The 18,172-nt window shown below is 37.9% G+C and overlaps 1 protein-coding gene across 5 annotated transcripts; it reads right to left on the bottom strand.

Annotated features, from left to right (window-relative positions):
• Nucleotides 1-12: 12 nt before the first annotated feature.
• Nucleotides 13-16,764, bottom strand: ap1ar.S (adaptor related protein complex 1 associated regulatory protein S homeolog). 5 transcript variants are annotated; one of them, NM_001097691.1, is given in 11 exon segments: nucleotides 13-273; nucleotides 308-556; nucleotides 1,197-1,322; nucleotides 2,171-2,241; nucleotides 2,596-2,657; nucleotides 6,831-6,929; nucleotides 8,325-8,421; nucleotides 9,839-9,864; nucleotides 10,560-10,586; nucleotides 11,638-11,686; nucleotides 16,493-16,673. In NM_001097691.1, coding segments are annotated over 10 exon segments (873 nt in total). In that variant the 5' UTR covers nucleotides 16,567-16,673; the 3' UTR covers nucleotides 13-273; nucleotides 308-314.
• Nucleotides 16,765-18,172: the final 1,408 nt, after the last annotated feature.

Below are 18,172 nucleotides of genomic sequence, written 5' to 3'. Positions count from 1 at the left end.
CAAAATATCAAGTTTTCACTTAGTGCAGATAATTTATTAGTGATCCTAGACAAATGCAGCAAATACTAACTACATGGACCCGTGACAATAAAAGGAAAGTAAAAACAGTGAAAATTGCACTTGTTCTTTTTAAAATATTCCAGTTAACACTTTTTTACTGTTCCCCCTTTTTAGCATTAAAAAAAAAACAAAGGCTCCAAGAAAAAGTGTACATTCATTTCAATCCATAAGGAAGGAGAAGAATCTTCATCTGTTTGGTCATCAGTATGTGTGTGTGTGTGTGTATATATATATATATATATATATAAGTGTCTTTACCTATTCTGTTGCTGAGCAGACAGTTCTGTGACTGGATTTACAAACCCTGCATACTCAGAGTTCCCATTATCATCCATTTCGGCACTCACAAAGTCATTTTCCCACTCTAGCCCAGTTGAGTCATCAGAAGCAGAGGCTCCATGACTTCCAGGCTTTTTGCCACTATATTTTAAGGCTGCTTGTAAGATGTCCTCTTCTGTCTTTGAGCGCTCTTTCATAGGAATCATCCTGTTCATTCCTTAATAAATATGAGGAAAATCAATATGCAGTAGGAAAACTCTAAGTCCCATATAGCAATAGGAAGCCCTATAAAATGAGTATTATTATCATGTATTTATATAGCGCCAACATATTGCGTAGCGCGGAGTATAAATGTTCCCTCTAATTCCTTCTCTGACATGCACACCAAAAAGTTCTTTTATGTGCAAATTTGAAACTTTTGTGTGAAAATTTGAAACATGTGTGCAGTTTTTAAAAACTGTGTGCTAAGGTCAGAATTAATATAATTAATTGTAAATGTTTTCACACAAAATTCTTTGTGCGCACAACAATTAGTTGTATGAGCTGGCCTCAAAATTTGAGCACACGCCATAGAGAGAACATTGCTGAGTAGGCATATTATCCACTATAAATTTAACAAAGCATTTTTTTTTTTTTTTTTAAAGCAACCTTTGTAGTTTGCTGTTTTCATACTTTGCACATGCTTGACTGCTGAAACAGTGTAGCAGGAACCAGCTGATTAAAGGTCCTAGAGGAAAATTGAATTCTGCTACATTATTTCAAGAGTCAGAAGCAGAGAACAAAACGGATATGTGCAGTATACAGGACGCGTAGTCTATTATACAATGAATACACTCACAAGCAGTAGTACCACCTACCTTCTTCATCTTCCCACTCAAGGTCAAGAGATGTGTTATCATTCCCACTTGTTGACTTTGTTTTTGTAGTTAAATCACAGCTACTTTCTGTGTTGGGTGTCAATACGTTTGCTTCAGAAGACAATCCTGAATGATGTGAAACACATAATTGGTAAATGTATATATGATTTCATTTTACATTTCAGAACAAATATTTACACTTTTATATATATATATGGCTATACCTAATACAAGCTTTTTGATTTGATAATATCCTGTGGTTGCTGGTTCTTCTTTGCAAAAGTATATTGATATTTAACTGTGCAACTGGAAGCACTGACTTGAATTAAAAAAAATTCCATCATGCAATGCTCCTTCACCAAGACCAGGAGCATGCACACAATACGGTATTAGGAGGCAGCGCATGTGCACAAAAGAACTTCAGGAATACGCTTTGAATCCTCTGAGCAGTAGCGCACACGATTTTATCTTGCGCAGTTGTGGCAGCCATCTTTATTACATCTCCAAAAAATGGAGCGGCCACCGATCAACATAAAAGTAAGCACCGAAAGTGAAAAATTGGTGAAATATTTAGTGAATATTAGTGAAATAGTAATTTTATGGTATGCGAGCGATAGATTTGTCACTGTTATTTTACACTGCTTCTGGCGTAAGTCACTCTAAGAAAAAATGCTTATAAAAATGAATGCCATTTTACTACACTGTTTTTTTACACAGCAAAACAAATATGCCCTTACAGTAATTACTAAAATCAGCAACAATACAATAATAACATTCTGGAATCAAAATGCTTCTTTGCATTTGTGATTATAAAAAGTAATTTTGGACAACTACAGGAATCATACTGGTCAATACCTATTTTGTTTATAAACACACAATTCTTATACAGGTTTGGTCACTAAAAATGTTTAAACAAACTAAATAAAGATACAGAAGCAACAGACTATACAGATATGCAACTATGGTGGACTTACTGCTGCTCCTAACAGCTCCATATTGTAACTTCAAATTCTGCAAGTAGGTTTCAAAATCTTCTGGTACAGAGCTGTAAGGAAAACATTACGTTAGCGGAGATAGATCAGCTAATCCTATATTAGGGTTATAATAATCCACTTCTGAATGTTTTCTTTAAACCTTATTGTTATTCACAGTAATTGGTAACATGAAATATAATCTCAAATATGCCCCAATTGGATTATAATTAATCTGACATAGGGTTAGTGGATGTCTCTAAAATGATAAAGATTTTTTGCATTAGGCCTACAGCTGCACTTTGCACTGCATCACAAAAGCAGAACGGACAGTACCTGTGTTTATGAGGGAATTGGGAAAGGCTGACATTAAGTTGGGCTTTCAGATTCTGCTAAATGAACTACTCAGCAGTGCCACATACCCATACCTTGGATCTTCTCCATTATTAGCTGCTAGTGCTCTTTGCTTTATCCACTGCAACCGGTGTTGCTAAAGACAAAATAAAAGATAAATACTGCAGTAAAGACAGATGACTAAAATAGATTAGATACAAACATTGATTCTTTGGGGATCATCCAACAAATGTTAATGTGTAAATCACTCAATCCAAACACACAATAATAATAGCGGGGCTGCATAATGCTATTGGACGGTCTCAGTACTCTCACTTATTTACCTCTATATCCTCTGGGCAAGTTGACATTGATTTTTGACTTTTTTAGTTTAGATTCCCTTTAAGGGTGGTGGCAGACAGGGAGATTAGTCGCTCAGCAACAAATCTTCTCTACTGCGGGTGACTTATCTCTCCAAATGCCTTCCTGCTGGCAAGAATACGAATCGCCGGCAGGATGGCATACGTATCGCTTCAGCATTCCAAAGTCGCCGAAGTTTCCTCGTGAGACGACTTCTGAAAAAGCGATTCATATGCCATCCCGCTGGCGATTCCTATTGTGGGCAGGAAGGCATTTGAGGAGATTAGTCGCCCGCAGTAGAGAAGATTTGTTGCTGGGTGACTTATCTCCCCGTCTGACACCACTCTAAAAGAGGAATGCACAAGCTGACTTCCCATAGCTTCAAAGATGAACACAAATCCATAATGTTATTTCCAACAGCAACAGTTTAATTAGCCTTCATAAATACACAATACACTCACAATGACTTCTCTCTACTTCTATAGACTCCTGCAAAATACGCGGTCAGCATGTTGCCAAGCATTGTACATTTCAAAGGCTCCCTAAAAACAAATCCCACTTTCAACAGGATTTCTTTCATTAGTTACTGTAGCAACTAACTGTGTAGCATTTGCACATACATTAATTCCTTAATGCCATGAAAGGTTTTGTTGCTTTCAGTTAGATGGCAAACAGTTTGGGGTTGGGATGTGACTTCCTAGTTATCCTTTTTTTTTTACTGCATTTAACCCTTTTGTAAAGCTAGTCATACTAGAGACCCAACAAGTAAACTAAATTGCTCAGATAACAATTTAAATGACTGTTAAAATAAACAAATCTGAGTGATCTGGCTACTAAATTTTGGGGCTCCAGCCTTTATACATTACATTTTTGGCTAACTAAGTATATTAGAAATATTTTTTATTTTGCACAGCCTATCTATTTATCCAATGTTTATTTTTACACTGATCAATGCCTTTAAAGGACCAGTAACATTCAAAAAACATTTAAAAAAAATTTTCAGTATATATCGAACAAAAAAACCCCTCAAGACAGTTTAAACTTGAAAATCACAAAGTCTAAAAAAAAAAAAAAAATCACAAAGTCTTTATTAAGAAATAACTTACCGAAACTCCACTTGCGCACCTCTTCAGAAAGCGATCTGGTGATCCATTGTGCGCCGCTTGATTTCTCCTTCCTGCCTACCTTATAGGAGATAGCCAGGGAGGAGGAATAGAGTGTCGCACGATGGCTCGTCACCTGGCGCCTTTTCTCAAGAGGAGCACAACTGGAGTTTCGGTAAGTTATTTCTTAATAAAGAGTTTGCGATTTTAAAGCTTAATTTTTGCTGGTGTTTTTTTTTCATGTATTCGAATAAATTTTTAAATTTTTTTTTTATGTTACTGGTCCTTTAAAGGAGAACTAAACCTCCCCCCAAAGAGAAAGTCCCAATCCACTGCCCCCCTTTCACCTCCCTCCTGCTTCCGCCTCCTTCGTTAAAGGACTGCGGACACTGAGCTTATTCACACATGTGCAGTTGGAGCCATTTTGGTATTCCTACCCATCAGGGGGGTAGTTAATAGAAACAGTTTCTTTGGGGGAGTGGGTAGTTTTCCTCTTAAGAGGCATACCAGTATGCAGATTGGCTACTTCATTATGAAATGAAGCCCCTTCATCCTTTGATATTGTGCACGTTACTTTAAAAGTGTGGCTACATTTGTTATGCACACACCATCATAAAACAATTTAAATTCATGGAAAGGGGAAAAACACAGAATCTATTAGTGTAGGCTATGGTTATACAGCATTAGCTGAACGCACAGCACAAGCCTGAAGTAGGTGTTTTCCCCTGAAAATCCCTGAGTTAGCCTTGTATGTTGTAAGGCCATAGACTTCACCAACAGATTGTGTGCTTCTTCCCTTTCTATGGAAAGAAGTAGTCTTGGAACTGAATGCACTTCTGGATATAAACAAAAAGTAATGTAGGTTTTTGATTTGTTGCTGCCAAAATCTCATGCACCACAGACGAGCTTTACTGAAAAAAAGCTTGAAAACCTTTGTGTCAGAGGGACAGTTACTCTAAATTTTATAACACTTTTATTAGGTATTAGTTTACCTGAAGTGGTCTTCTGTTCCGATCATTCAAAACAAAAGCAGAACGTACTTTATAGTCACAAACCCTTCCCATTAATCAACTTGTTGAACATTAAGCATTAAGGTAGTTTTATTGCAAACTTGATTGTGTCATTTGTTCTGCAGGGGAAATCTATTCTTGGTCAATGGTACGTTTAAACCAGTTGCTTTGCCTATTTATATTCTTTGGGGCTTACTGAAACCTCGTTCGAGTTTTTTTAAAATTTACTCACAGATAACATTTGATAACCTCAGTCCCTGCAATTTCGATGATACTCCCATGGTTTTTTAAAAGGGGTCTAAGTGGAATTAATACAGTAAGGTAATCTTGACAGACAGCCAAACATTGTTGGATGAAAGAAACACTTCACACTACTCTTCACTGGTCCTCAGATTGCAGATCTATTTGAAATATTCCCCCCAAAAATAGCCAGTCCAACCTATATTATTAATAATTATTCATGTATTTCCTATGTATTTCTTCTTCAAAAATGTTCTAAGTATAATTGCAGATTTCATGGTACTACTACAGTAAGTTAATCTTAAAACTGTGACAGCCAAAACAGACAGATGGATAAAAACATTTTATATACTGTAACTCTTCTATGAGTGCAGATCGGATTGTTCTTCATTGTGATAAGGGATGGCCCTAATGGAATGATGTTAACTAAACTACTTGTCTTGATAACTTGTAAAAATAGACTCCGCTGCAAACTAGATTTTGGGAAATATTTTGAAAATGTTGTTCCTACTACTAATAATGTAAACAAAATACATATTTCAATGTAAGCCAGCATGAATAAGCATGGAATATTTCCTGACAACTGCTCCACAATTGTATAGATTACACAGACCAAGTAGAATCCTCACAATTGTTGTTTGGAAGCAAGAATTGGCAAGAACTTTAAAGGGATACTGTCATTTTTTTTTTAAATGAATCAGTTAATAGTGCTGCTCCAGCAGATTTCTGCACTGAACCCATTTCTCAAAAGAGCAAGCAGATTTTTTTATATTCAATTTTGAAATCTGACATGGGGCTAGACATATTGTCAATTTTCCAGCTGCCCCAAGTCATGTGACTTTTGCTCTGATAAACTTCAATCACTCTTTACTGCAAGTTGGAGTGATATCACCCCCCTCCATTTTTCCCCCCAGCAGCCAAACAAAAGAACAATGGGAAGGTAACCAGATAGCAGCTCCCTAACACAAGATAACAGCTGCCTGGTAGATCTAAGAACAGCACTCAACAGTAAAAACCCATGTCCCACTGAGACTCCTTCAATTACATTGAGACGGAAAAACAGCAGCCTGCCAGAAAGCATTTCTCTCCTAAAGTGCAGGCACAAGTCACATGACTAGAGACAGCTGGGAAATTGACAAAATGTCTAGCCCCATGTCAGATTTCAAAATTGAATATAAAAAAATCTGTTTGCTCTTTTGAGTAATGGATTTCAGTGCAGAATTCTGCTGGAGTAGCACTATTAACAGATGTGTTTTGAAAAAAACATGCTATCGATGACAGGATCCCTTTAATATTGGTCTTCTCGATCGTCAAATGGCATCTTTAAATAGACTGACAGCCAATGAAAACAATTTCAGAGGTGTTTCTTACTTTTGGTATGCTCCAAAGCCACTTTTTCTTAATTCAACCACAGCTAGGATTTGTCAGAATCCATAAAAAAAAAAAAGGCTAGGACACTTCAAAATAAATCTGGGATTCAGTGCATCCCTACTTTTAATACAAAAGTGTCAAATTTAAGACTCAGGAGCTAAATATCCCCAAAAGCTAGATCAACCTATAATATTTATAGTCCTATTGCTACAATAGGGTTTTTCAATCGAGTCCTCATTCCCTCACCTCCAAAATCTTTGTTTGCTTGGCTGCCCTCGCTGCTTCCCGTTGTGCAGCATATAAAGACTCCTCTTCTAGTTTTAACTTCTTCTCTTGTAAGGCTAACTGCATATAAACAAAACAATAATGGTTAACAAAATCAGAACCTCTCTAGCTGATCTTGGAATAAGAATGGAAACAGGGTTAAATAAAAAGGAAAAAAATTAACACAAACATGAAATGAAAACACACAAGACATGGCAATTGCTTTAACAGCAAGCATTTTCATTTGAAGGAATGCAGATCTGATTTGTGGTCCAAGAATACCTTGAGCAAAGAAGACTAGATTGATACAGCTCTACCGACATATAATAATTGCATTTGGATGGCTTTTTTAACAGGTGAGAAAATGAATTAAGTCTTAGTATAAGTTGATCCAGGGACTGGTACAAATGCAATTTTGTAGTCAAGAAGGAAATTTCCATTCCTATGAGGCAGAGAAACTGAACCTGGTTAGGATGAGACGGGCTAAAATAAGCCAAAAAGCACTTCACAATGCAAGACATTCAGCATAAAGCTTTCTGAAAACAGAATGTATTTACTTGCCTCATGCCATATACTTAGCACTGCCTTAATACCAAAATATTTAAGTTTAACTCTTACATAAGGCATTATGAGCAGAGACATGCAAACCACTCCTTTCTGTCCCTGTGGCCAACTATTCATCCAAAACTGCTGGTTTTATATAACAGATACAGCCGAATAATTCAGAGCCATATCCAAACTTGCAGAGAGTCTGTTGTGATCTTGTTAGATCTCATCAGTGCAAGATATTGAAACATGGCTTCTGAGTAGGTAGGACCTGGAGAGTAGCAGTGAAACCAACCTTGCACTAATGAGACTGAGAAAATGATCCTAAGTAATTTTCCAAAATACATTAACTACTGTTGTTCAGGTTTTGAAGTAATTTGTAAATGTAATTTATACTGAAAGCTGTAACTGTCCAGCCGTTTCAATTTTCTGCACTTCTGGCTCTTGACAGCTGACTCAATAAAAGAAACCAGAGGTACACACTGCAGAATGAGTTGCTTGCTATTGAAATCAACAGCAGGCAACATGTAAAGGTACCCTCCATGCCCGAGCTTGGATACGTTTATTGCAGTTTCCCTTTACTGCCTGCTGTTCTGCCGTAATATGCATGGCACTCTGCATCCATTCCTAATGCCAAGTTGGCAAGTGTATGCCCACCTTTATGGTGACAAGTCTCCAGACAGGACCTGTGGCAATATAAGTAAAAGGTTGCATTTGCTTAGAATTAAAGATCGGTGTGCTGCATGCACGAGCTGATCTGAGCTGAACTTGGAGGCAGAATGGTTAAGTAGCTGAACTGAAAGTAAAAAAAAGTTAAATTCCAGTAAAAAGAAAATTACAGAAGCAGTTTAAGCATATTTTAAATTATAGGGGAAATCTTTAAACTTTAACACATAGCCCACTTAAATAAAAAGACTTTACAGTTATTACCTCATTTTGTATCTTGATATCATCAGCTCTCTGGCGTTCCGTAATAGAATCATACTGTTTTTCCTTTAGATCACACAATTCTTCCTCACTCAAGGGTCTGATAATATAATATAGTTTTAGAAAGGTGCTAAATAATGATTATTCTTATTTATTCCAAAGGCTGCAGTTTAAACCATGGAAGGCTGTTATAGGGCTAATAAAATACTATATGGACCTGATCCTACCTGAGACATTGTACCTGTAAGATTTGTCTCCGTATCATTGTTATATTGTATGTGGTGTAATGCGCAATTGTGTACCTGGTCATGTGTACGGATATGCATATGTACAGCACTGAATGTCAAGTACTGTGACATGTTTCTTAACCAACCTTTCTTTTTTTTATTTGTATTTTGTTTTGAAAAGCAATAAAAACGATTATAAAAAATAAATAATGTGTTCTGTTCTGCTGTTGTTCTGCTTAGTGAAGACATGAGAAAGTTTCTTAGGTCTTTCCTAAACATTGCAAAAGCAGAACTATCTTTTTCTTTCTGATAACACTTTAAGGCAACACTGTTTTATATGGTGCCTGCAATTACAATTAATTGAAATCAGTGCCAAACTTTTTAAACATCCCTGAAAGAACATGTGTGTGTCCTTTGGGCTAAATTCCAAGGTTATTACGCACATAACCTTGTGTTTGGTAACAATACTGAAATAACTCATTTGAGAACGGATTAAGCTTTCTCTTTCTCTAAACACACACACTTATTTTGCACTAAAATATCTCAGATTTAGATACATTGTAATTACATTATTTCCACGTCAGGTACTTTTTAATATTTATTTAAATGACAATTGTATACTCATAAATAGCAGTTGAGTGAGTGTGTCAGTTTTTTTTTTATTATTATGGCAGAAATAAGCAAATTAAACTACTTCACTGGTATAGGTCCATTATCCGGAAACCCAGTTATCCAGAAAGCTCAGAATTATGTATCTCACAGACTCCATTTTATCAAAATAATATTTTTTTTTTTTAAATTGATTTCCTTTTTCACTGTAATAATAAAACAGTATATTGTACTTGATCCAAACTAAGATATAATTAATTCTTATTGGAAACAAAACCAGCCTATTGGGTTTTATTTAATGTTTACATGATTTTCTAGTACACTTAAGGTATGAAGATCCAAATTATGGAAAGATCCGCTATCCAGAAAGCCCCAGGTCCGGAGCATTCTGGATAACTGGTACTATTTCTTTAGTGATGATTTCTCTACTTCATCTTGCCAAACTAGGCTTTATGGGCGGATTTAGAGAGAACGGTTCTTTGCTCTCCAGATATTTTTAGAAGCCCACCTTAAAGAACACTTTGGTAAAAGTGTAGGTGAACAATTCGAATGACATTATTAAGCACAAGAAATATGGCACAGTACATCATGTCAAAGTTAAAATATTATGAAAATACACATTATAAGAACCTTGTTGGATTAGAGAGAAAGAAAAAATAAAGTCTACAAAAGGTGACTTACCTTATACTACTGCCAGGACTTTCTCCCTGTTAATAAATGTAAATAAATGTATTAATGGCCTCATGTACCGAAATGAAACATTTAAGTGCAGCCAGCATTACCCAGCATGTGCCTCAGCTAAAATTCATATCATCAAGCTGCAAAATCATTGCAGACAGCTGAACACAGCAGGAAACCTTTTAAATATTTTAGAGTGCATAAGAGTTGCCCCAGGGTTACATAATTTCACACAGTATTGTCAGTCACCATTGCCATGGTAATTTGCTTATATTTGGCAAGAATATGGAATACAGATTATTAAAAACACGAGGGCCAACGATATCCCCTGAAATACATTCTAATGATCTCCTGTTATATGTAATAACCAAAAGAAGATTCTAAACAATATCTTGTCACAATACTTACAAGGGTGAAGGGAGGGGTTGTTTGTACAGAGTTCATTATTTCAGTGCAAGCACCAAATAATGCTCTGTTATTTCTTTAAAATAAACTAGATATATGCTTTTTATGAAAATAGGAAAAATCTGTTTTCAGCACAAGCTCTATTTTGTTTTTTATTATGGCTGTGACAAAGAGACTCTAATGAAGGGACCTGCATTATCAACCTTATTGATAAGAAGCATAGTCTCACTGAAAAAGGAAATTAAATCACTAAACAACTCTACATATTGTGTACTGCACAGAAAAAGATGTATTCTGCCAATAAACTCAAAACACTCACCTCATCACTTTCAACAAGGTTTTCAAACTGCAAGAGGGGAAAACATTTTAATTAATGGAACATTTTCACATTTAAATTACATTTGAAGATTTGCATTTACAGCTAGTGTTTCCCATATATACAATCTCCACAGAGTAAGTTCTTATAGGATAATGTAATAAAAGACAGGTGACCAGTAAATGCTGCTTGCTGGATGGCTGCTATGAGTTACTCAATCTGGTCCAAACTTTGTGACTTGGATTAAATTTCCCCATTAGTGTGTTGGCTTGAACCCAAATAATCTGAATCTTACTGATATACCGTACTATTTTCTGTAAATTAAAGTTTTTAAAAATACAGGTATGGGATATGTTATCTGGAAACCCATTATCCAGAAATCTCTGACTTATGAAAAGGCTGTCTCCCATAGATTTATCCAAATAATGCAAATTTTTAAAAATGATTTCCTTTTTCTCTGTAATAAAAAACAGTAACTTGTACTTGACCCAACTATGATATAATGAATAGGTATTGGAAGCAAAACCAGCCTATTGGGTTTATTTAATGTTCAAATGATTTTCTAGTAGACTTAATGGATAAAGATCCAAATTACAGAATTTGTTATCTGGAAACTCCCAGGTCCAGAGCATTCTGAATAACATACCTGTATTAAAACACAAAAGGCCCCTTTATCATCTAAGAAACGTATTTCTGTTGATCTTTCTGTTTAAATCGCACCAACTAAGCCAGGCATGGCTGGCATAGATAAACTGACAAAAGGTCATGCTTAAGTGGCAAAAAAAAAACAAAAATGAGGGTTCCCAGTATTTTAACCTTTTGCCCACAGCTCTGATTCCTGGCCTCCAGTACACATGCTCCTGGTTAGCAGACAGGGTACCTAGGCACTGAATGTGATGTACCCAAACATGGTGGCCTCAAACCCTGCTGCTCTGTATTTGCTAAAGGGATATGGGGCACAGGGAATATATATCAGAAGCTCTCCATGGATGCATTTCAGGAAAGGCAGTGGTTTCGTGGTTATAAATAGGTAGTGAGGCTTTGTTGCCCTTTCATAATATATCACCATATAGATACCAACCTCAATTGTAAAATGCTCTCCTCTGGTTGTAGTTTTAAAATACTTTGATCTGTAAGAAGAAAAATTATGTTTACAATGTTTTAGAATCCCCAGACCAACTAAAACTACTTTTTATAGACCAACACTTTCCTTAGCAATCCAGTTCTGCTAATAAATAAACTATTTGTCGTTACATGCAGAACTCAATACATATATTTCCATTAATCTAGTTAAAATTACAAATTGTATATTGCAATAAAATGTGCATTTAAAAAAAAAAAAAAAAAAAAAAAAAAAATCTGTTCTATTTAGAGTCCACATTAATGCTGTTAACACATGAACTAATAATGCTTGTGGTCTGGACAGAGCAATAGGATGGGACAAATCAAAATATTTCTCTTTGGTGTCAATGATAATAGTTGGATAAAACATTTCAAGAACTGATCCATACAGTTGGCAATGCCCCCACACATAGAATCAGTCAATAGTTACCTTCCATACAAATAATAATAATGGATAGAAAAAATTCTATTTTTTTTTAAAAAAATTCCCGTTTCTCTGTAATAATAAAACAGTACCTAGTACATGATGGCAACTAAGCTGCATTAATCCATATTGGTGGCAAAACACTTTTATTGGGTTTATGTAAAGTTAGGCACCCACAAGTGATTGTATTTACTTACCTGAAACCCCCGGGCCGATGCTCCTATCAGCAGAAAACGGCACCACCCCGGGGTTTTTCCAGCGAGCACCACGGAGCAATCATCTTCCGGCTTCTTCTTTCTTCAAAATTCCCGCGGAAGACGCATGCACAGTAGAACGCATTAGCCAACTTTTTAGTTAAAGTTCAGCTTTTTGCTCTACTGCGCATGCACTGCCACGAGAAGAAAGAAGAAGCCGGGAGAGGATCGCTCTGTGGTGCTCACTGAAATGACCCCGTACCGGTGAAGTTTTCGGCTGATAGGAGCACCAGCCCGGGGGTTTCAGGTAAATTAATACAATCACTTGGGGGTGCCTAACTTTTGGCAACCCGAAGTGGAAGAAGACTTTCCTTCTCTTTTAAGCAGCCCATGGTTATTTTAGCTCAGATATAAATTAGTGTTAATACACACACCTATTTTGAATTGATGCTGTAATGTTTATCAGAGGAGAGAATTCCATTATCATGCAATTGTTTTAAGGGTCTGGAGTGAGGGAAATGACAAACTGGAACTTTCCACATAGGTAGTGTTGACTTAAAGGAGAAGGAAAGGTAGCAAAGCAGTTTATTGCCAGTAGATTAGCCACAATAGTGCAAGCAATAACACTATTTATTCTGTAGAATGCATTACCATACCAAAGTAAACGGCTCTAGAAGCTCTCTATTTGTTTAGGATAGCAGCTGCCATATTTTCTTGGTGTGACATCAATTCCTGCCTGAGTTTCTCTGCTCACTCATAGCTCTGGGCTCAGATTACAGCAGGGAAGGAGGAGGGAGAGGAGCGAACTGAGCATGCTCAAGCCCTGTCCTGGAGGTTTAAGCTGAAAACAGGAAGTCTGATACAGAAGCCCATGTGTACACAATAGAAGGAAAGAAATGTGGGGTTTCTTTTAACAGAAGACCCAGAGCAACATTACTTTGAGGGTTTACTGGTGTATTTATATAGACCTTTCTAATAAAACTTACTTAATTTTAGCCTTTCATTCTCCTTTAAAGTATATAAATTAAGGTCAGATTAAAAATAGCAATGAAGTGGGTAGACTGACATACTGGTATGGAACCTGTTATCCACAATGCTCTGGCCTGGCTTTTTTCAGATAACGAATCTTTCTGTAATTTGGATCTTCATATTTTAAGTCTACTAGAAAATAATGTAAACATTAAATAATCTCAATAGTCTGGTTTTGTTTCCTGTAAGGATTAATTATATCTTAGTTTGGGTCAAGTACAAGGTGCTATTTTATTACTACAAATAATTTTTATATATATATATATATATATATATATATATATATATATATATATATATATATATATATATATATATATATATATATATATATATATATATATATATATATATATATATATAAATGTGGATAATTTGGACAAAATGGGAGTCTATGGGAAACAGCCTTTCAGTAATTCGGAGTTTATTCGATAACATATCCCATACCTGTACTGTACAGCTCTGTCGTTTCTGATTGGGTACGAAGGAAAGTACCGTTTAGTTGGGATCTGGCCGGTGCATTTGTGAAGGGGACCTGTGCAGGGGCCCTACGCTTACTAGAAAGTGTTTACTTCTCTGTTGCCTTTAAGTTGAGAAAGGATAGTGACAATTTAGCATTTTCAACTAATTAGATCTACAAAAATGTGTTCTTTTGCATAGTAAATAACATCTAATAACTGAAATGCTTGCCAGTTTCTTTTAATACCTAGAAACAGACTGAAGGAAATAATATCAGCTGTATTCCAATGTCAAGACGTCTTTCAGACATGATAGCTAGAGTTTCATGACAAGCTGTTTTAGGTACCTGTTTTACAAACTAAAAGAAGAATTAAATAAATTAGAAGAGCTATATGGGTGAGGTGGTCCAGCTCTGACTACATATCTGTCATGGTAGCTGTTGTTTTGGCCCACTTTATCCAAATAGCAGACATTAAAAAAAAGAAAATGGTAAATGAGGTTCAGGGTGGACAGATACCATGAACCAAGTTGCATGTAATTACAGATTTACGGTTCTCAAAAATGTACACTGGTCCTGCTGGTCCTATGGGTGTATAAATTTGTGGTACAACTGGTTCTGTTGTGGATTCACATTCCTTTTTACTTGTGCTTTATGAAAATAAACATGCACTGTAGATGAAGCCTAATACAGGTATGGAACCTGTTATTCAGAATGTTCAAAACCTGGGTTTTCTGGATAACAGACTTTTGCATAATTTAGATCTTCATACCTTAAGTCAGGGATCCCCAATGTTTTTTTACCTTTAAAAGGAGTTCGGGAGCAACACAAAAGCATGAATAATGTTCCTGGTAGGTACCAATTAAAGGAACAGTAACACCAAAAAATGGAAGTGTTTTAAAGTGATGAAAATATCATGTAGTGTTGCCCTGCACTGGTAAAACTGATGTGTTTGCTTCAGAAACACTACTATAGTTCATATAAACAAGCTGCTGTGGAGCAATCGCGGAAATTGAAAAACGTCTATATGGCACAGGTTAACTAATGGATAACAGATAACACCATTAGACAGACAGAGCTTATCTGCTATTTGCTGTGTAACGTGAGCTTTTTCTCCTTTGAATAGCTGCCCCCATTGCTACACAGCAGCTTATTTATATAAACAATAGTAGTGTTTCTTAAGCAAACACAGCAGTTTTACCAGTGCCGGGCAACACTGCATTATATTTTCATTACTTTTAAAACACTTATTTTTTTACGTTACTGTTCCTTTAAGGGCTGTGAATGGATATTTGGTAGCCCCTATGTGGACTTGCAGCCTACAGCAGACTCTGTTTGGCAGTATACTAGGTGTTTATACAACTAAAACTTGCCTCCAAATCAAAAATAAGAACCTGCTTAGAGGCCACTGGGAGCAACATCCAAAGGGTTGGAGAGCAACATGTTGCTCAAGAGCCATTGGTTGGGGATCACTGCCTTAAAGGAGAAACAGACCCTTAATAAAAAAAACCCTACCTACCCTCTCTACATAGACCCCCCCCTCCCCCCCCCGGCAAATGCCCCCAACTATTTACTTACCCCTCCGTGCAGATTCTGTCCAGCGTAGTTCACGGCAGCCATCTTCTTCTGTTCTGTAATCTACGGAATGAGACTGGAATGTTCTGCTTCGTGACAGCTGTGCATGCGTCGAAATGTATGAAAATTGCCGAAGCGCCGGTCTCATTCCGAAGATTAACGAAGCGGCTGAAAATGCCGCCCATGAACTCTGCTGGACTGAATCTGCACGGAGGGGTAAGTAAAGACATACGGTCATTTGCCCAGGGGGGGGAAGCTAGGTTCGGGGGTAGGGTTTTTTTTTTTTTTAATTAAGGGTTTGTTTCTCTTTTAAAGGAACAGTAACCAAACCACATGTATGTCACATTTGAATGAAATAAAGTAGGGGTGAGCAAGTTGGGCAGGTTTGGCCAGTGTTCAGGCTTGGGAGGGTCTGGAATTTTTCAAGCACAACAATGTTGTCAACTCATCCTTATCTTAATTTTCTGGTTCAATCTGCAAGTACAGCGAGTTTTGACATCTGAGAAGGCCGACCAAAGTAAAAAGAGAACTATGGGCCAATTGTGAGTGACAGTAAAGCAAAGCTCCTTCCTTGTATCACTAGCTGTCCTGATGGTGTCTGTCGAAATAATAAAGTATCCTACAATGCAGCATATACTAAACGAATTATGAGAAAATGTGATCATTTTACATTAAATGAATTATATTTCTGCACTTTATAAGCTGTGCTGGCTGGGTCAGATCCCACACAATCATGCCTGACTGCAGTGTTTCCAGTCTTTAGCACTCAGGTGAAACAAACAGAGTCAGACTATTGTAAGTCTGTAGTTGAAACATGGGGATAGTGGAGGCTCTGTACTAGGCAGCTCACACTATTATAACATGGAGACTGGAATTCACAATAAGCGAAAGCTCCTGTATTACATGAGGTGCCTCTCCGGCAAAGAATGCCTAAGTGGCACCTGTATTGGCACAGGGGTGGTTCCCGACATTCCAGGGACAAAAGAACACGCGACAGTCACCGGACAGACCACCGAAACGTGTCACTTGTATCACAGGCCAGACCATCACTATATTATGTATATCCACCTCCTCTGCACATACAACGTTTCTGCACCACAGTTCTCCACAATGCCCCGTCGCCCTGTCCTCTTACCCGCCGCCAGCTCTCTGTATCCGGCTACTCTCTCTTCTGAAGATGCTGCAGCACCGAGTCCAGCAGATCCCCATCGCATACTGAACCGAAGCGCGCAAAATGCACCGGCCCACAGGACATAAGGGGCGCGCCCTGGCTCAGTCCCCAAAGAACGCGCTTGCACCTTTGGCCTTCATTTCTGTAAACCCCTATCAGGTGACAGCAAGAATGGCAGTAGAAAGATCCTCATTGCCATTATCAAACGTGGAAGCCAACGCATACTGACGTCATCATAAGGCGACCGCCAGTACATTGGCGTCGTATACCCTCCCCCACCCTTTCCAATTGGAGCATAGGACCTAGTGCCGTATGATTTTAAAGGCAATGAGCAATGTAGTCATGACTTGCAACATTTAACAAGTGGGAAAACGCCGTTTTACTGCAATATACCTCAGCACCATTTAAATCAAGTCAAAGAGCTTTATTGCGAGGTTAAATACGTATAGTATTGCCAACTCAGGGGGATGTAATGAGTGTCGTTAGGTTAGTTTATGGCATACCTCCCAATATTTTTGAAACAGATGTACATTTTTGACCACGCCCATTTTTGTGACCACACCCCCTAATTACCATTTCCATTTTACAAAATTTGGCAGGTTGTGAAAGTTTGAACACATTTCTGTGGTTTTTATGTTACTACAGTTTTGCTAATGAAGGCGAATTGCCCTTTAAGATGTGAGTCAGTTCTCCCAAGAGACCTGCTTATCTAATGGCCCTTACACTCAAGCGTTTTTACCTGCGCTCCCCTGCGTTGCACTGTCTTCCGTTCAGCCACAGGGGAGCGCAGGAGTAAACGCACTGAATTATTGCCAGTAGGGCTGTACTCACACAGACGCATGTAAGCGCCGAACGCAGGTAAAATGCAACATGCTGTGTCTCAACTTGCGTTTGGCGCTTACATGCGTCTGTGTGAGTACAGCCTTAAAAAAAAATTTCCGGCCAGTGGTGGAGGCAGAAGGGGAACTAAAGGGGCAGACTGTGACACAAAAAGGGCGGAGCGACGGGGGGTAGTAATGCAAAAGGGGCGGGCCACATCGCCAGAAGCCAAAGAAAATGTACGTTTTTGCCAGCGGGCAAGGGCTTTTGGAAATGGTATTATAAATTACCGGCAGCTACATTGCCGGTAAATTTGTAATACCGGCCCCAGCCCTGGCAGGTGTTTTACCAGCAGGTGTTTTTTCCACAATTGAAACCCCTGGCTCCTATATACTGTATAGTACATACAATGCCAAACATCAGTGCCAGCAAACTTCACCAGGCTCTACAGCAGTTCTGCTTCTCTTTCTTTGCACTGCAGTCACTTGCTGGCTGTTCCTGTCCAAAGATAGAGTTTCCAACAAAGATTGTTTCAGTGTAGCCCAACATACAAGCAGTTATATATACTACACCCATTAACTAGATCTGCAATATCCAGCCCGTGGCCCTTCCAACACCCTTTGCCCTGGGAAGCCCAATATGGCTGGGGCCATTGTAGATAATAACTGTGAAATAGAATGGACACATGCTGCCCCTAATTTGACAGTCAGCCCTGATATGCAGATCTCCCCAAGATCTGCAAGGCTTTCTCTTCATTCACTAGCTGCTCTTTGGCTACAGCCCTCCATCCTCTCTGAGGCGGCCGTGCGAGGCATCCAAAGACAG

This window comes from Xenopus laevis, chromosome 1S (assembly GCF_017654675.1).
Source record: "Xenopus laevis strain J_2021 chromosome 1S, Xenopus_laevis_v10.1, whole genome shotgun sequence".
NCBI classification, from domain to species: domain Eukaryota; kingdom Metazoa; phylum Chordata; class Amphibia; order Anura; family Pipidae; genus Xenopus; species Xenopus laevis.
The sequence above is the reverse complement of the archived record's forward strand: the minus strand, read 5'-3'. Positions and strand labels throughout refer to the sequence as shown.